This window comes from Trachemys scripta, chromosome 1 (genome assembly GCF_013100865.1).
Source record: "Trachemys scripta elegans isolate TJP31775 chromosome 1, CAS_Tse_1.0, whole genome shotgun sequence".
In the NCBI taxonomy this organism is placed as follows: Eukaryota; Metazoa; Chordata; order Testudines; family Emydidae; genus Trachemys; species Trachemys scripta.
Window position 1 is genome coordinate 151,206,749 of NC_048298.1, and position 19,446 is coordinate 151,226,194.

The 19,446-nt window shown below is 44.6% G+C and overlaps 1 protein-coding gene and 4 non-coding genes across 7 annotated transcripts in view; 3 read left to right on the forward strand and 2 right to left on the reverse strand.

The window, feature by feature from the left end:
• Positions 1–7,448, forward strand: part of TTF2 (transcription termination factor 2) — a 50,079-nt gene extending 42,631 nt beyond the window's left edge. For all 3 annotated transcript variants that reach the window (XM_034789770.1, XM_034789790.1, XM_034789781.1), the window contains 5 exons: positions 404–462; positions 2,807–2,960; positions 4,617–4,699; positions 6,310–6,384; positions 7,072–7,448. In XM_034789770.1, the coding sequence (XP_034645661.1) occupies positions 404–462; positions 2,807–2,960; positions 4,617–4,699; positions 6,310–6,384; positions 7,072–7,216 (516 nt within the window). In that variant the 3' untranslated portion in view covers positions 7,217–7,448. The remainder of the gene's footprint in view (positions 1–403; positions 463–2,806; positions 2,961–4,616; positions 4,700–6,309; positions 6,385–7,071) is intronic.
• A 4,923-nt stretch (positions 7,449–12,371) lies between these two features.
• Positions 12,372–12,454, forward strand: TRNAL-CAG. The gene has a single exon. It is a non-coding gene; the product is annotated as a tRNA-Leu (tRNA).
• A 2,978-nt stretch (positions 12,455–15,432) lies between these two features.
• On the reverse strand, positions 15,433–15,514 carry TRNAS-AGA. Its single transcript has one exon. It is a non-coding gene; the product is annotated as a tRNA-Ser (tRNA).
• Positions 15,515–15,923: 409 nt separating this feature from the next.
• TRNAI-AAU lies at positions 15,924–15,997 on the forward strand. The gene has a single exon. It is a non-coding gene; the product is annotated as a tRNA-Ile (tRNA).
• A 682-nt stretch (positions 15,998–16,679) lies between these two features.
• On the reverse strand, positions 16,680–16,753 carry TRNAI-AAU. Its single transcript has one exon. It is a non-coding gene; the product is annotated as a tRNA-Ile (tRNA).
• Positions 16,754–19,446: the final 2,693 nt, after the last annotated feature.

Sequence of the window (19,446 nt, forward strand, 5' to 3'; positions counted from 1 at the left end):
AAATGAGGAAGTGAGCAATTTTTCAGTAACGGTGTGCTGTGACACTTTTTATGTATTTTTGTGTCTGATTTTGGAAGCAAGTTGTTTTTAAGTGAGGTGAAACTTGAGGTACACGAGATAAATCAGAGTCCTGAAAGAGGTACAGTAGTCTGGAAAGGTTGATAGCCATTGACTTACCTAAACCAAGTGTCTGTGGATTACTAACTCTTTAAAATAACGTAAGTTTGTACATGAAGGCAAAATCAGGTTTACAAAGCATCAGTTAACATCCTGTGAAGCTACCTCAGGCAGCCAAGTGGAAGACCTCACTTAAGTCTGGATTCAGTCTTTTCTGTGTATCCAGTGGTAAAGTGCAGGCCGCCTCCTGGCTCCACAGCAAGTAGACTAACTTCTTTTCCTGCAGCTATCGCATCTCTTGGCTGAACTGAAGACCATCCAAAGTCACTCAAAATCCCAGAAGAGGTAAGTGTGATAATGCCTCTCTTTCTGGGGTGTATTTTTGTGGGCAGGGGGAAGAATGAGTAAGATGATCCGATACAGAAACCCCTCAGAAAGTGAAGTGTCCCCCTGTAAAGGCACAGGACTCACCCCCTGCAGCGCCTCCTGCTGGTCATCTCAGGGAATTAGCTCTTTTGACCCAGAGCATCTTCTGCAGACCGGTGTCCCGCTTGTAGCTGGCCCCATGTCCCTCCTGGACCCCAGTACCCCTTTACCCTGGGGCTTCCCCCTGGCAATAACCCCCGCAGTCTCAGCGCCTCCCCTCTCTGGGGAACCCCCAACCCTCTAATCCCCACCTTGCCTCTGTCTTGGCTACTGCCAGTCATCACTAAGCCCCCACTCCCTGGGGCAGACTGCAGTGTAAAAGCCACTCATCATAGGCAGTGGGGTTTGGACCTGCTGCCTTTGCCTGCCTCCCAGTACCTTGATGGGCCTTGGACCAGGTCCCGCAGCCAGGGGAGTTGCCAGCCTGGAGCTCCCCTGCCTCTCCCCAGCCCTGCTTCACTCCCAGTACCCTTTTTGCAAGCAGCCAGGCCCTGCTTTCTTCTAGCCGGTAGAGAGAGACTTCTGGGTCTCTGGCTCACAGCCTTTTTATACAGGCCAGCTGTGGCCTGATTGGGGCGTGGCCCAGCTGCAGCCGCTTCCCCAAGCAGCCCAGCTTAGCAGCTCTCAGCCACAACCTTCTCCCAGGGCTGACTTTAACCCTTTTCCGCTGGAGTGGGCGAGCCGTCCCACTACACCCCAGTTTCGCAGCATTTCAAACTGTCAGCCATGTGTGAAAGCACGCAGGAAGCCAAAGAGGAGATTTGGAAGAGAGGAGACTTTGAAGGTGGTTGGGGAACTAGGTGGATGTGAATTCAGGATTAATGCGTGTGGAGAGTATGTGAGGTGATCTGAAAACCAGGTGTGCAATATTCTCTTGGGTATAATAGAATTATTTTGGTCATACCGAAGAATCTGGGAGAAAATACTTATAAAATTAAAAAATCATGGGATGGGGAAAATCTGTGCTTAAGTCAGCATTTCCCAAACCTTTGAAAGCTGAGCCCCACTTCAGGAAAATGAAAACAATCCTGCCTCACTATGTTGCTGAACTGCTACAAATCTTAATGTGCAAATCTTCCATGGCCCTCCAGCCAGTCCTTCACACCTCCCAGGGAGACATGTATCTCACGTTGGGAAATGGTGATTTAGGATGTGAGGCAAGGAGGTCTGGTGTGTGGGAGGACACAAGACAGACATGGGGCGGGGCAGAATCTTTCAAATAAGCCATCTGATTCTCTCATGAGAGACACCTCAGGGAGGGAGGGAGGAACTCCCTGATCTATAACTTGTGGGAGATAATTTTCTTTATTACATGAAGTGCCAAAGAGCGAGTATGGGTGGGAAAAGGGAAGATTGGTTCAGTTTAATCCCTAAATGGTGCATGTAGGTGTTCAGATCCCACAGTGATATGTGCCTCCTAAGAACCTGATTGCTCCTACATTTTATTCTAATCATAACAGTTCTTCAGAAATATATATTCATATGCTGAGATTAGCATCTGTGCTTCTGAATACCTGACTGGTACTCCAAAGAGCTGATATAAATATCTAAATGCAGGATTTGGGCATCCTATTAAAAGGGTCACACATCTGAAAATACTGGAGAAACTCTTTGCAATGGACTGTTCCAGAACAGTTAATGTTTGGTGCAGGCTGGGGGGAAATCTCCAGACTGTGGGCTGGTCTACACTGGGGGGGGGGGGGGGGGGGATCGATCTAAGATCGAATTACCTGGGGTCCACACGGCGCAGGATCGACGGCTGCGGCTTTCTAGAATGCACAGCAGCAGTTACTGCTCAGATACCTCATCTCCATCTTGAATGTAAGCCACTTATAGGATAAATTTCCAGACGAGATCAGGTGAATCCCGAGTGTGATTGTCTTGTAGGGAACACTGCAAAGCCACCTTCAAAAAAGCCTTTCCAGTATAAGAATGACATGCAACAAGCACCTTTCTATCATTAAATCCCCCCCACACACAAAACCAAACAAATCAAATCCAAAAACCTGACCTACCCCAAGCAGAGTTTTGACCGCAAAAAGGAAAGAGAGGCAGATTCCATAAAGTCTCTCTAGGGACTTTGATGTTGATTTTGGTGGGAAGCACTCACATATTATGGTGATGGGGCAGCAGTGTTAAACCCTAAAATAGAGAAGATAAACAGATTTAATTCACTCTTAATATGTCAGGGGCAAGACACTACCATAGTAGGGTTGTTACAATATATCTGATGCTTGTTTTGGACTCTATTGTCTCTCTTCAGTGTCGTCGTATCTCAGTGGACTAGCATGTTGAAGATTGTGGCAGTGCACCTTGAGCGTCAGGGGCTGAAGTATGCTACGGTGGATGGCTCCGTCAATCCTAAGCAAAGGATGGATTTGGTGGAAGAGTTCAATAACAATCCCAAAGGGCCTCGGGTATGAACTGGGATCAGGAAAGCTGTGTTCAATGCAGCTATTAATAGCTGGGGTAGTTACTTTTTTTTATGATAGGATTTGCTGGGCCAGATTCTATATTCGGCATCAAGATGTGTGTTCGTGGTGGGAGGGTGTAGCTGTAAAAGCCAGATGTCCGTAAATGGGAGCAGTTCTGGTATAGACACTATTTGGTGTTATACTTGCTTTAATCTTCCATACTAAGAATGCCTGGCTCTCAGGCAAGTTAAAGGCTTGCTGGTACCCAATCATACCAAAGTCTCTGTTAACATTAAGCTGTATCTGCAAGATTGGGAGCCTGTGGGATAGGCAATTCAGATCAGGCAGAAACTGTTCCTAGCTTACTCCACTACAGATTGATGACATAAAAGATGTATTGGGTCATACTACTCCCATGACATGGGAGCCATTGTAGGATTGTTCCCTGCAGCCTCTTCTCCCAGCACATGTGGTACTTCATGCAAAACCTCAGTTGTTCAGTCACCTACTACCGATTTATGGAAGGGAGGGGGATGTTAGGTTCACTTACAAAAGAGCCAAATGAACACTATAGTGTTTATTAGACTTCACTTGCTGATCCAAGTCTAAGGACAAGGACAAGGATGCTAAGTTGGCAGGGGAGAATTCCCACTTCACCTCTAAAATGGAGTGACCCAATTGAAACATTTGTAACTGGCTCATTCAGATTGGGCCAAAATTTAAAAAAAAAAAAAAAAAAAAAAAAAATCCAATGCCATGGCAGTTTGGAGATGAAGATTTCCGTCTCATCTATGACAGCTTCTGAAATTCTGTCTACTGGAACTTCAGATGGCTGGGTAGTCTGAGTGCAGGTTGAACATTTCTCTGTGCACATTATTTTTTCAAAACGTTTTGTGAAAGTTTCTGCAATTCAGACTGGGACTGGCTGTTCCCTCTAGTGTAAATCCATGTTTGGAAGGGGCAAACACCACAATGAATCTGATGACATTTTAACTAGTCTAAGGCCATGTCTACACTACAGACCTTACAGCGGCACAGGTGTACCATAGCAGCTGCACCACTGTAAGGTCTCCCGTGTAGCCGCTCTGTGCCAATGGGAGAGAGCTCTCCTGCCAGCATAATTGAATCATCTCCAACAAGCGGCGTTAGCTATGTCAGCAGGAGAGAGTCTCCCGCTGACATAGCACTGTCCACACCAGCGCTTTTGTCAGTGAAACTTACTCAAAGAGCTCAGTCTATTTAGTTTAACAAAAATAAGGTTAAAGGGTGACTTGATTATATAAGTATCTACATGGGGAACAAATATTTAATAATGGACCCTTCAGCCTAGCAGAGAAAGATATAACAGGATCCAATGGCTGGAAGTTGAAGCTAGACAAATTCAGACTGGAAATAAGGTATAAATTTTGAACAGGGAGAGTAATTTGATCATTGGAACAATTTACTGAGGGTTGTGGTGGATTCTTCATCACAGGCCATTTTTAAATCAAGGTTGGATGTTTTTCTAAAAGATCTGCTCTAGAAATTATTTTGGGGAAGTTCAATGATCTCTATTATACAGGAGGTCAGTCTAGATGATCACAACGTTCCCTTTTGGCCTTGGAATAGATGAATCTATGAAAGTAACCTGTCTTTCTGTCTTATTGTTCTTTGTTGAAGGTGATGTTGATCTCGCTCCTGGCTGGAGGCGTTGGCCTTAACTTAATTGGAGGAAACCACCTCTTCCTTTTTGACATGCACTGGTAAAGTGAGATGGAAACTTTGAGGGTAGACTGGCTCTTTACTTCAGCATGGTAACATGAGGGCTTACAAACTGCATGAGAGAAGGATGTATCTGGTTGAATGGTAAAACACACGGTCCTACTTTTCCATCCCTGAAATTACTTGCTTGTCAAGGCAAAATGTTTTTAAAATGAAACTTTCAAGAACAATTCAACTCATGGCCAGTATGACACCCACTACTGTGAAAAATGGCAGTAAAGCTCCACTTGGCAGCTAAAACAAACTATTAAAGTGGATGAGGATAACGCATAGGATTTACCATGGAAGCTATTAGAGAGGTGCCAATCCCAGAAGTAATCTGTTCTGAAAATAAAAATATCTGAGTCTAGAGGGCTTGTTTTGGAACAAATTGATAAGTGATAGATTTAGAAAGCAGCAAGTCACCATGACTGGAGAGCTCTGTAGGAACGTGAGAATGGAGTGTCGGAGCTACTAACAAAAATATGCAATCTTTCATATAAATCAGCAGCTTATATTGCAGGACTGTAGGGGAGCAATCATTCTAACTTTTAGTAGAATTATTGTTTGTATTATGGTAGTACCCAAAGGCCCCAGTCATGAATTAGGGTCCTGTTGTGCTAGGTGCTGTACAAATACATAAGAGATGATCCTTGCCTAAGACTAGAGAAGACTTTTAAGGAACTTTGAAGAGATCTAACAAAGTGAAATGAATGGTTACTCAATGATAGGTGAACATTAATATTGACAAGTGCGAGGTAACATGCATTGGTACCAATAATTTGAACAACTCAGACAAGTTACCTAAAGCGGCTCCAGGGTAGCAGCGGCGCACACCGGGGCCAGGGCAGGCTGCGTGAAGCAGCTGGAACCATGTCCCTCTGGCCCCTGGAGGAGGGGGGGGCCGCAGGGCTATGCGCGCAGCTTGCTGCTCCTCCAGGTACCTCCCCCAAAACTCCCATTGTCCACAGTTCCCAGCCAATGGGAGCTGGGGGCAGTGCCTGGAAACCAGGGCAACACATGGAGCCCTCTGCTCTCCCCCAACCCCTCCCCTGGCCGCAGGGACATGCCAGCTGCTTCAGGGAGCGGTGCAGGGTTCAAGGGGGGCAATCCCGCAGGTGTAGTTTGCCCACCCCTATTTTAATATATGGAGATATACCTATCTCCTAGAACTGGAAGGGACCCCGAAAGATTGTAGAGTTCAGCCCCTTGCCTTCACTAGCAGGACCATGTACTGATTTTGCCCCAGATCCCTAAGTGGGCCCTTCAGTGATTGAACTCACAACCCTAGGTTTAGTAAGCCAGTGCTCAAACCACTGAGCTATCCCTCCCTCCTGGTCTGGAGATGGCCCGCGTGCCGCCCACCCCCGGCCTGCATGTTTGAGACCCCTGTGGTAGACCTTCAGCAGGGGCGTAGGGAGAATCTGATTTGTGGTGATTGTCTGATATTCAGAACAGTAAGGGAGCTAGGGAGGAGGTCACATTTCTTGTATAGAGGGAATAAGCAGTATAATGGGGTGGGGGACACACGAGCTGAGGATAAGGACTTGTCTTCATTGTTTCTAAGATTAACAAGCCACTAGACTGTCTGAGCAGTTTTCTTACCTTGCAGGAATCCTGCACTTGAAGATCAGGCATGTGACCGTATATACCGAGTGGGGCAGAAGAATGACGTGGTGATACACAGGTCAGGGTCTGCTGTTCTAAACTCCTGAGTTAGCAGTGTACATGACAGGCAACAGCCTTATAAAGTCTTGGCTTCGATGCGGGGTGACATGGGCTTGCTTTGATGTTTGTTTCTGAACTTCAGGGCTGTGCACAGGATCAGAGGCCACGTCGTATGAATGTTTCTGGAATTTGCCTCCTGATTGCTGATCTGAAATTGATTTTCAACAAGTCAAAGCCCAAAACTGCTCTTTTCCTTTAATGGCTTGATGAATGCCTTGGGTCTCTCCACTGCTGAGTGCAATTCAGCCATCAGCCCATTTGCATTCATCAAGACACTCATTATAAGGACAAATATAGTTCCATGTGTTTAATATGGTCTTCAAACTCTTGATTCCAAATGTGGCCCTCTACTTTTGGAAACCCTTAATATCAATAAGAACAATGATTCAAGGAGGGATTGGTCAGGGACTCAGATTTCTTTCCCTATAATTAAAAATTTAAATTTCAAATTACAAACCTATAAACGTTTAGTAGGATAAATGGTGGTGGCTGCAGTGTGAGTCTGACATTGGATGAGAGGTGCTATAAAAATGATTTGCTCCCCTTTTCTTGAAAAAAAGATGAGTCACTAGAAGTTGAAAGGGGATGGAAGCTTGAAATGCTGATGTTTCCAGAAATTAGGGTGATGTGGTGCTTTGGGTTTTAGGTTTGTCTGTGAGGAGACAGTGGAAGAAAAGATCTCACAACTCCAAACCAAGAAGAAAGATCTGGCTCAACAAGTGCTGTCGGGCACAGGAGACTCCATCACCAAACTCACCTTGGCTGACCTCAAAATTCTCTTTGGCATCTAACTGCCTCTTATAGCAAACAGCTTGAACACAGTCCAGTGCCTGGAGGAAACCAGGGAGTCTTCAACAAAGGGCCTGTATTTAAAGTAGCTAGTTCTTATGGGAGCAATAACTAGAATTGTTATAAAAACTGCTCCAGGAGGAGAAGCTACTAGATTTTTGAATTGTTTTATATTCAAGTTAGACGCAGTAAAGACCAATAAAACTATAAATAAATCGATTGTTTTAATACTTATGGAGTAGCTGGATCAATCGGTCTTCAGCTATCGTTAAGACTGCGCCAATCACAACATATCCTCCATCCTTCTCGCATTCTTGCCCTTCTTCTCCATGTTTGTCCGAAACGTTTTACAATGTCATCTTCCCACCTTCTTGGAGGCCGACCAGATGGTCTTTTCTGTTCTCGCAGGTACCACTCAATAATGATGGCAGTCCACCTATTGTCCGTGAACCGTGCTATGTGGCCCGCCCATCGTATCTGCTTTCCACAACAATATCTTTCACACCGCTGCGTTCTCTAATCATTTCATTTGGGATACAATCCAGAAGGGAAATTCCCAACACAGCTCGTTCCATTGCCCTTTCAGCTACCGACCACTGCTGTTCTTTAATAATACTTATGAGTCAAATTTATTCTCTTTAACTATAGAGAAATGTGCTTAACACCCCCACACACACAATAAGACTAAAGAAGATTTTATTTTTCCCCTTATTAGAATGAGAGAGAACTTGAGAGCAAATGGGATAGAAGAGGGGAGCAAAAAGGAAAAGAGTGTGAGGTAGGAAAGAGCAAGAGGGTGGAGAAGAAGATGGCATGAATGGGAAGGAAAGAAAGATGTTGTTTTTCAGAGAAAAATACCAAAAGGGAAAATAATAAAAGTGAGTAGAATGGATCAAAATTGGAAGGGGAGGAGGAGAATAAAGCAATAGAAGAAATAAACTGAAAATTGTCTTTTTAAAACGTAACAAATTTTATTTATATTCCTTTGTACTTCTCAAGCAGATGTTTTATATCTAAGTGAGAGGTAGTTTCTCCCTGCTCCAAACACAATACATGCAAGTTGCAGGTGGCAGGAATTTTACCCCCTCCTTGGGTTTCAGTCACACTCATACAAAGAAATCAAAATGAAATGCAAACTCCAGACCAGGCCTTCTCCCCAGGCTTGGATGCTCGCAGGGTTCCTCCCTCAGGACTGATCAGCCTACATCCTAGGTCCTTCCCACTTTATAGCAGATGCAGTAATAATCTACTTTCAATAGAAAGTGTTTGTTGTCTGTTTTCCACTAGGATCATTGTCTGCTAAAGAATGGGGTTTTCAGGCAAACCCTCCCAGCTTGTTATACTTGTTCTTCCTCTCACACTTCCAAAGCCATGCACACAGAATACACTCTTCCCTCTCCACTGTATGTTTCCTTTGGGATCCAACTTCCAAAGATGCCTGCAACCATCACCGCCAATTCTCTTGACAAAGGCCCTTACAGACTGAAGAATTCAGCAGATTTTGTCTCCATTTTTACCAAAGACATAGTTTATTTCTCATACCATGTAATAAAGGTGTGACGCACAGGCGCAGTGGTATGAAACTGGGATTTCATTTCCTGTTCTCACTCATCTCATATGGATGGGTCAAAGTGATAAAAGATGAATACCTTGTCACATGAGAGTGAGCAATATATATTGTCTCTAATGATCTCTGTTAGAAGCTATGGCATTTCTGGAGTGTGTAGGTTGACTTTGGCTCAAGACCTTCTCTAGCCCCTTAGATTTCTAGAGGATCAGCCCGTAGAGTCCTCAGAACCTACGAGGTACTAGGAAAGACCACCTCCACACCTGTTCCCATATAATATGAGATTTGCAAAAAATTGCAGTGGTATTCCATCCCACCACCCCCCAAGCTACCTGAGGGGGTGGGGGCAAACACTTGTCAGTATTCACACACATTAAATGTGTGCCCATAGCTCCATCCAGAGGGGAAGAGCTCTGGCCTGGCTGTAGAATGGCTGTGGGGTCGCTGCAGGTTTAGAAAGGGGCAAATGGCTTATGTGACCCCCCCCACCCTCATATAAAGATCCCTAAATCCCTTACAAGGAGCACCGCACATCTCTTGTTTGACTTTTCCAGAGTCTTCAAGGAAAATGTTTCCATTTTTAAAATTACATATGCTCTCCAGCAAAATGGGGAGATAGGGATTAAAATCACAGAAACTTGAAAGTCTGATTCTATTCCTGCCAATATAGGGTCCCAATGGTGTACTCTCCAGGGTAAACAAAAAATGTCCCATCAGGGAAGTTCCATCCCTTTCCCTAGAGAGGTTATTAACCTAGTCTAATTGGCCTCACCTTTTTAAGGGACATTTCTGGATATACACGCTAAGCATTCTTTTGTTACATTGTATCCTGTTTGGATTATCTAGGACCTAGTTGGGCTATTCTAAAAACAGTGTGTGACGGTCTAGGGCAGTGGTTCCCCAAACTGGGGTTCATGAACCGTTACAGGGGGTTCTTGGGGAAAAAATTCCCTAATGGCGGACAGAGGTGTCCCAAGGGACCCCAGCACGGGGCCAGCAGCCTGGAGCCCCTAGACTTCCAAGAGCTAGGCAGATCAAAGCAAGCATATCTATCACACTGAGGAGATTTAAACTTCAAGACTATAAGAAATGGAAAGGGAGGTGGATGTTTTTAGCTTTTTTAAAATTAAAGAGGCAGCTAGTATTGTTTTTAAAATTATTATGAACAAGTTTAAGCTTTGTTGTAACGTGCGTTGTTTGCCTGGACTGCTCAAGACCTGAATGCTTGTGTAGGAGGAACTCTTTGAGTTAGCTTCTTAAATATCTTCATGCTGTTTCACATCTGATACTCCTTGATGAAACATATGAGCCTTGTCTTATAACAGGCTTATTCAAAGTGATACAAGCTACGAAAGTGAGATCTTGGAAGAGTGTTGCCGTTTTCATAATGTAATAAAAATACTGTAATGATTAATAATAAATAGTGTGTAATAAGCATGTCATAAAAACAAATTTTATATTTCCAAGATCACTGCTTTTATAATTTATACTCAGGTAAAGGAGAAAATCCCTGGAAATATTCATTTTTAGGAGGGGGTTCGCAAGACTTGCCATTTTAGTGAAAGGGGTTCACAGGCTGTAAAAGTTTGGGAACCACTGGTCTAGGTTGTACCTTGCTGAAAGCCTTGTAGGGCCTGAGCAGATCCTGCTACATCCCTCCTCTTTGGGGCCCCGTGCTGGAAGCATTGCAGTCCTGCCACACCCCTCCTCGGAAAAAGGAGCAGTGAAGGTGGGTCCTCCAGGCCTGCCTAGAAAGACTGCAAGGAAGCAGGCTCAGGTAAAAGGAGCAGATCAGTTCCTGGCAGGGACCAGAGGAGTGAGAAAGGTGCTCCTTGCTGGAGCTCAAGGGAGAACCAGAAGATGGGTTCTGGTGACATTGGCATTCTGTGAGGAAGAACTTTAGCCCTGAGGTAAAGGTAAAGAGGAAGTGGCTCAGGGAATGCAGAAGCAGCAATGGAGTTAAAGAAAACAGCACAGGCTAATATTCGTAGGGTCCCTGGGTAGGGACCTGGAATGCTGGGCAGGCTTAGGTCCCTCCACCAGCCACTGACAGGGTGGGCTAAGCCCCAAGAAGGGAATAAGACTTGTTTAGAGGTCCAAGTGAAGGCAGGACTTAAAGAATCTCTAGGGAGAAAGCCCTGGAGGCAGTGCTGTACACCGGGGCAGACATAGACTTAAAGCTTGTGCCCAGAGACAGGACTAAAGACAGTAACAAGGGCACAGAGACAGGCCCTGTTGGACCTTTTACACCTTCATGTGTCTTGTTTTGACTACGTGTGACTTAGCTAGAGGGTTGAGCCACTGAAGACCTGCCTGACAAGGTTAGCAACTGGCAGGGGGAGTTGTGAGCAGAAAGACCCTGTCCCCACTCAGCTAGTGGCTGGGAAGCCTTCAGGTGTAGTCAGAGCTATGGTTGATATCTGTAGTTATATTTTCCAAGATGCCAAAGTCCTCCAGCAAAAAGAGACTTGAGAATGTGATATTTTTTTATATTTCAGTTTAAAAAACAAGCAGGCAAAAGAAGCAGCCTTTGAATATCATTAAAGGAGCAGTAGAGCGTAAATAATGTTTGATGGGACTTGGCAATAAAGATCAAATATTAACTTTTTAGATTTTGTCCTCAGTAATGGTCATAATAAAACAGGGTTTTGTGTTAGAGGCACAAAGGGTAGGAGCAAGATATTTATTTTCTAAAACTGTCACTAACACAAATGTCAGTCTGTGTATACGAGCCCTGGTGTTATCTAGATATTTTAATGAATAGTAGTGGAAAAATTATGAATGTGACCTTACTTTCATTTTTTTACTATTACTTATAAAACAAAAGGCTGCATTAATTGCAGGTTTGAAATGGCTCTGAGGGATGTCTTCATTTTTCTATCTACATTGTCAATAAGTGATCTCTTTGTAATAAAAATTCTGATAATACTCCCCTGGAATCTTTTTCTGCAGTTAAGTAGAAATAATACAGAGCACACTAGTCCATGCCAGGGCCACAGTCACTAAAGGTCTTATGTAAACATTTTAAATCAGTACCAAATCTTATAGGAAGTAACGATTTGCAGGTGGCAATGACTGGATATGTGCCAAGATGTGACTGGTTACTTACTGTATATGAAGGATGAACTGAATCTCTAGTGCTCTGAACAGCAGAAAGTAGTCAATTATCTAGCCCTAAAGGAAAAGTGCTTCCTAATTTCATTGAATGTTTCACATCCCAAGTATCTAAGTCCTGTGAGCTATAATCATGCCAGGTAGGGCAGTCAGCATTCCTGTATCAATTATGTGAGTGACAAAACCAACCCTAGTATCTTCTATACTAGGAACCCACAATTAACTGTCTTATTTTTATGAAATTATACACATATACACTGTATGTTACTCCAGAAGACGTATAGAAATGTGTGAGAGGAGAAAGTCACAAAGTGGCAGCAGCACCCAGAAATCTGCACTGCTAGTATTTGCTACTGAGGGAAGGCACTTAGAAAAAAGTACATAGCTCACTCAGAAATCTAAATACTAAGAAAAATATAATTATCATGAACCGATTAAACATTTCTACCTGTAGAGCTGTTCTTTTTTTCACAGCTGTCAGGATGGCCGAGCGGTCTAAGGCGCTGCGTTCAGGTCGCAGTCTCCTCTGGAGGCGTGGGTTCGAATCCCACTTCTGACAACAAAGTTTTCTTTTTTTAAATTTGCTCTCTGAAGTCATAATCTCAATTTATTCTAAGGTTTCAAATGTTTTGAATATAGAAATCTGTCACTCTAGAAATGCGATTTAATATTTTCCTTCACATGCTTTAAAATCTGCACATCAAGAGTCTTGCTGAAGGAAGTAGTTGATGTAAAATAAGAAGAATGGAAAAAGAGACAGAACTTTACTTTTAATTGTCCAGTCAATCTGAGCCAAGCAGGTGAGGTAGAATTTTAGGTTTTCCTAGCTCTCAGTTGGCGTTTTTACAACAGCAAAACTAGTAACTGTCTTCCTACAATGGCCATTAATGGTGTAAACTGGTACACTGCTGAGCCACTAGTATTGACAGTGCCCTGGGATTTCCACCAGCAACTCAGGCAAATCTGCTGATTGCTACCTACGTAGGCACTTGTACCATTGGTACATCGGCTAAAATATGGGTTCTTATTTTGCAAGGGTAGCTAAAGCTGGTAGGACCAGCATGGAAAAAGTTGTCTCTGAGGGTGTGTCTACACAGCAGTCAGGAGGTACAATTGCACATCAGGTCAGTATGCCCGAGCTGGCGTCTCAAATAACAATAGCAGTGTAGCCCTGGCAGCACAGAGTTGTACTTGGAAGGCTAGCTTGTGCCAAATGTGGAAGGGTGTGTGTGATTTCTGCATTAAGGCAAGAGAATAGGCTGTGGGAGAGTAAGACCTTCTGTATTATGGAGAGAGGCATTAAGAAACACAGTGGTAGCTCAAGGTGAGGGATTGGAGTGGGATCAGCTCTGTGTCCAGGGAGAGTAGCATGCAGCCATGGCTATTCATAACCCACTGGTGCTCTTTGCAAGGTCATTGGTATTAGGGAATGCCGGGGAAAGGTTATGGGATAATGGCTGCCTGACCTGCTGCCACCTTAAGGGGACATGGGCTGGGAAGGGTTGTTAAGTTAAATGCAGTTAACAATGAGGGGTCACGCCTATGACATCATGAAAGGTGAGAATGTTCTCACTCAGATTGTGAATTGTGGGCTAAAAAGGCTTGAGCATTTTAAACTTAACTTAAGAATGGCCATATTGGGTTAGACATTGTCCAACTAGACCAGGATCCTGCCATATGCTTCAGAGAGTGTGAACAGAAGAGGGCAATTTTCAAGTGGTCCATTCTCTATCGTCGTTTCTAGCATTCAGCAGGACATCTAGAGCCTGGGGTTGCCTCTCTACCCATCTCGGCTAATAGCCATTGGTGAACCTATCCTCCATGAACTTCTCAAATTCTTTTTTGATCCCAAGTTATACTTTCGGTTGTCACAACATCCCCTGGCAGTGGGTTCCGTAGGTTAACTGTGCATTGGGTGAAGTACTTCCTTATGTATGTTTTAAACCTGCTGCATATTAAGTTCAGTGGGTGGCCCTGGGTTCTTGTGTTATGTGAAGTGAAAAATAACCCTTCCTTATTCACTTTCTCCTAATCATTCATGATTTAATAACGTAACAGAAAATCTCCAGCAGATGCCATTGTGACATCACTCCTGATTCCAAGCAAATATACCAGAAACAGCATTGCCCTCTTGAGAGCTGAACAAGGAAGCGACAGGAACGTGTTGGCTAGCTCGATTAAAGTGTGGTGCTAATTAATGACACCCTTGAGGGTTTGATCCCTGGGCGCGTTTTGTATTATTTGGTTACAGCAGGAAATAAATTTTAATTTGCTTTTTATTTTGGAAAGACCAAAACACAATTTCAGTCTCCTCCTAGGTTCACAATCCTAGATTCACCTCTCGTTCCTCTCTCGCCTTGTGCTTTAAGCTAGGTATAGCCTGCTACGTGAGGCGGCAATAGTCACAGGTGGGCAAGCCCCTGCTGCTGCCTCGAGGACAAAGCAAACCTTTGGCGAGGAGTCTAGGTAGGAGAAACGTTATCGAAAACGTTTGGCTGGGATACAATGATCATCAAGCAGTGAAAAAAGCTCTTCAGTATTTCGTTCTCTAGCTCAGGGTTTGCTTGAGGGCTACCGAACACCTGACTCTCCCAGGCAGGGTCTGATCTGAAAATGCCTAGTGAAGCAGCTCTCCTGTGTTGCTTTGCCTCTACTGATAAGTACAGCAGGTGCGGGGGGGCGATTCTCACCAGCCAGGGCGTGAGCCTTGCCTTTGTGCTTGTAGGGGGTTCTCCAGGCTGTTGCAAACCAGAGGAAAATAGAGGGGAAGAAGAAGAAACAAGCAGGGGAGCTGCTACAATTTGAACCCAAAATCTCCCGTTTATTAGACAGACGACTTAACCAGCTAAGCCAAAGTGCCTAGTACTGATTATAGGGGCCACTAATTCCGATGCCCAAAGGATAAAGGCTGCTGAGCCCAAGAAATTTACTGGGTTTTGCACGTGGCTTTTAATTCCCCGTGCCCTTCCAGTAAGTAACCCGTCGTTCTATATCTGCAAATGCCATTTCTGTCCCTCAGAGGTGAGCTAAGAGGCAGGCAGGGGGTTTAAACCCCTAAGCTGTGAGGAGGATAGGGCGATTGGTGCAGCCTGCAAAGCAAACAAAGAGGGGGGAGGTGACATTGTTAAACGGGAAAACCAGACCAAGAACTCGGGCTGCCAGCCGCCCCCGGGACATAAAAGGGAGACTCCGAGGAGTTATACTTTCTGCTAGCACCTTGGAGTTCCCGGTGAAGCTCAGAACCTGCAGCGTGCATGCAGGATCTGTTCTAATGCCCCACATTCTTGCTTTTGATTTCCATTGAATTTGTGGGCTTCCCTTTTCCCTCTTTGGGGAGGTTAAATTAACACAATCCTCTCAACAGAGCCTCTCGCCAGAACTCTTATTTTAGCGTGTAGTTTTGCTGGTGTCATGAATTACACATTTATTATGAGGATTTTGAGAAAGGCAGCTAGAACTGAGAACGGCTGCTTACTTCTGTGTCGGGGGCGAGAGGAAATCTACAGGTAGCAAAAATGGAATTAGCAAAGAACAATACGTAGTCAGCAGGATTCGAACCTGCGCGGGGAGACCCCAATGGATTTCTAGTCCATCGCCTTAACCACTCGGCCACGACTACTTACCGGAGAGGGTTAATTGCTTCCTTCTAGGTGATTAGCCAGGCACTTTAAGGGCTAAATTCTAGTATTTTTGCCCTATCCCCAGGCTGTATTATTCTATGAACATTAGATGTCCTGCATTCTAAACATCCTTCACGAAGCTTTTCTCACAAACCCTTACAAGAGAATGGGCCATCTCCCCTATTAGGTCCCCCAGCACTGTTGGTAACTAATTGTGCTCATTCAATTCATGTGTGTGGATTAATTTATTTATTCAGAAACATGTGTTATTTAAATGTTTAAAGTTGAATAAAATGACCCAGAAAATCTCTATCTAATGGCATAGACACTTCAACCTTTGTCCTGAAATGTGCCTGAGACAATTTTGCTCTCCTGAACTACACACATGTGGACATTTCCATCATCACTGGCCGGTTAGCTCAGTTGGTTAGAGCGTGGTGCTAATAACGCCAAGGTCGCGGGTTCGATCCCCGTACGGGCCACAGCTTTTGCGACTCTGGCAGTCGCCCTTTTCGTTTACTTTTGGGGACAGAAGCAAGCAAACAACTGCATGAGAACGAAGAGGACAACCGAAAACGTCTCCCCTTGCAGTCACCTCAACGCTATAATGAACCGACTAACCAGAGGAAAGTGTTAAAGCAAGAGCGCAGAGCTGCAATGGAAGAGCGGGCGCTCTGATCCCGTCTCTCGCAGCGGGAATAGGTTTGAATCAGGAACAGGAGTTTAGTAAGGCAGGCTCCGTTCTGGAAATAATGAACCTACACTAGCTCCCAGCAGCGTTTAGCCCCGAAAAAATCAACATTCACTCTGCAGCCGGAACTGAGACTCGGAGGGGAAAGTGGTTCATTGCCCAGCCCGGGCTCCTGCCAGGGACCCTCCAGCTGTAGTGACGGGAAGGGGCTGAGCTCGCACTGTAGGTGCTGCCCAAGACCCTTTGTAACCTGAGGCACTTGTACCCAGCAAGTGGGTACGGGGGAGGAATCATCTAAGTGCTGCGGAGTGGGGAAAGGAGTCTTTAGCCCGGCGTCTTGCAGCTCAAACGTCTGACTTTTTTGGTTTTCCTTTTCGTTCCATGCAGATGTTTGTTTCCTCCTGTCCCCAAAGGTAAATGAAAAGGCTTTTCCTCCTTCCTTCCAAGGGCGACTGCCAGAGTCGCAAAAGCTGTGGCCCGTACGGGGATCGAACCCGCGACCTTGGCGTTATTAGCACCACGCTCTAACCAACTGAGCTAACCGGCCAGCCATACAGAGCATTTTGTAGCTTTTACCTGTGAAGAGAGCAATGTTATCACGAGTGATTCGTCATTCCATGACAACCAAAGCAGCTTTGAAGACAGGATTTTGAAGGGAGAAAGAAACCTGTGCACACAAATGACAAGAGACCAATTCATGACAGCATTCGGGGTGATTCCAGAGAGCAGGGGGACAGTAGCTCAGCCCTTCTGAACTCCATTTAGAGCTGCTTTGACATTACCTTTCTTTTTAAAAGTACAGTCATGATTTGTTCTTAAAACGGACACGCAAGTTATTATTCAATAATCTCCTTTAACGTGTTTCTGGCGGGCTACTCTAAGAAATTCTCTGAAACAAAGCTGAGCGCACTACAACCTGCGCCCAGCTAACTCCTTCTAAGGGCAGATTACTGACACGTCTCATGGTCTCTCGTGAGGCAGCCAGGGACCCTTGAATTCTAGTCATGGGAAAGGGCTAAACTCGCACTGTACACGCTGCCCAAACTCCTCTGTAATGTGAGACACCTGCACCCAGCAAATAGGGTGACCACACCAGATGGCCCGATTTTATAGGGACAGTCCCAATTTTTGAGTCTTTTTCTTATATAGACTCCTATTACCCCCCACCCCCCATCCCGATTTTTCACACTTGCTGTCTGGTCACCCTACCAGCAAACAAGAGCAGACTTGAGGTGGATCTAACTGCTGCAGAGCAGGGAAATGATTCTTTATACGGGGGTCTTCTGCACAAACTTCTCAATTCCTCCTTCCCCTCCCACTGCATCACTGGCACGTAACACATGGACATTAAGTGAAGTCTCCCTCCCCCGCCTAACAGGACCTATTGTAGTACGACCTGCAGTTGGAAACTTCGCTTTCTTCCCTCTGCTGCGGAGCATTTCAGGGGATGCTGACTTGGTACAGTTGTTTGCAGGGCCGGTGCAAGGATATTTTGCGCCCTAGGCGAAACTTCTACTTTGCGCCCCCCTCCCACCAAGCATCGCTTATTATAAACTTTCAAAAATGAATACTGCATAATGTGGCATTATTCATTAGAATTAATACAGAGAGGGAGGATTTGGCCCATGAAACAATAACTGTATTAAGATGCGGCCTGTGAAAAAGTTTGAGAAACCTTGACTTAAATTTCTTTGGTGACATGATGTAATATTCAGTATTGCCAACCTCAAACATTCAGAACTCATGAGTGGGCCCCTACAAAATCACTGGATATCTGACCTATCAGTCCTGGTCCTCAAAGGAAACCTGCAAAACACTTTTCAAAAGATGAGCCTGGGAGCTTGAATTCAAAACGTTGCTAGACATTAAAAATCACGATCTTCATAAAGATACTGGATTTATGGTTAATTACAATAATTTGCAACCCACTAATCTCCCCTTTTGTCCTGGGATTACAAGGGAGTTAATGGGCTACTTCACCTTGAATGGTCCCCTTGAATATGTGCTAACTACTTGTGCTTAACTATCTGTTAGATCTAGTGTTTAGCTGTGACACTGTTAGTACTTTTTCAGACCTGAAGAAGAACTCTGTGTAGTTCTAAAACTTGCCCCTCTCACTAACAGAAGTTGGTCCAATAAAAGATATCACCTCATCCACTTTGTCTCTTTTAAATAATGTGACAGCAGAAGGGATTGTATAAAAATCATGTGTCGCTGTAGCTAAACCCCATCACCCTGGTCCTTTTCAAGTGTTCATAGTAATAAGTTCAATAACACATTTGCAGACCTTTGATATCTCTACTTAAAAATCACCTGACAACTTTCCAACAACTGATGAAAAGTGCTTTTTTGAAATGTTCTTTATAAAATAGGCCCCTCCCATATGATTTCATATTGTAAAGTTTGTCTTTAAGTTTAAACTAATATTTACTGAAACTTCTGTTTCTATTTGACATTGACTCCACTTATGCATAATATGTGTTTCTTACTTTACTGATCACTTCCTTATCTGGGAAGTGTGAAACCAACTGTCTTGGCATGATTTTCTTAGTTTTGTGGCTGTGTTTTATAATCAGTTGAATTACTTTTTAAAATGTTAGCTACATTAATTTCTTTGTATGCTGTGGCTTTCTGAACAGTTTAAAGAGCAGGATACATCATTGCAACTGGAATTGTTTTCTTGATTTAAACACTGCAATAAAAAAAGTTGGGGGATATTTTTGAAAGTTAGGTTAATGCAAATATCAAGTATTTAATCATGTAACTTTTTATATAGGTTGCTTTCTCATAGAAATCCCAGATTAATCCATACAGGGAAATACAACTAGAAAGTCCAGGGTTTTTTTTTGAGCTGTGGAGGCTTGGCCCATGCAACATGTGGTGAAGGGGACCCCGAGGGGCTGTAACTTACAACTTCCAGGTTCAGGTCGGCACCACGAAGGTTTCCTGCCAAGCCAGCCAGGCAGTGATGGTCAGGAACATTTCCTGGGAACCCCACTCTGCTTGGTGGCCATGGTCCACAGCAGCATCCCTCCTAGTCCTGCGCTGCCTCCTGCTGCCACTCCCAGGGCAGGAGCCAACGCCGGGCTCCGGTGATCTGCGGCGGACAGAGGCGGCAGGTGGCATCCGAGCACACAGCCGCCTCCTCCCTGGGCTCCAACTTTCCCAGCTCCCTGAACCATGGGGCCCAAAGCAACTCCCTCCCCCACAGCTCCGGCTGCTGCTGTGCAGGGGAAGCGC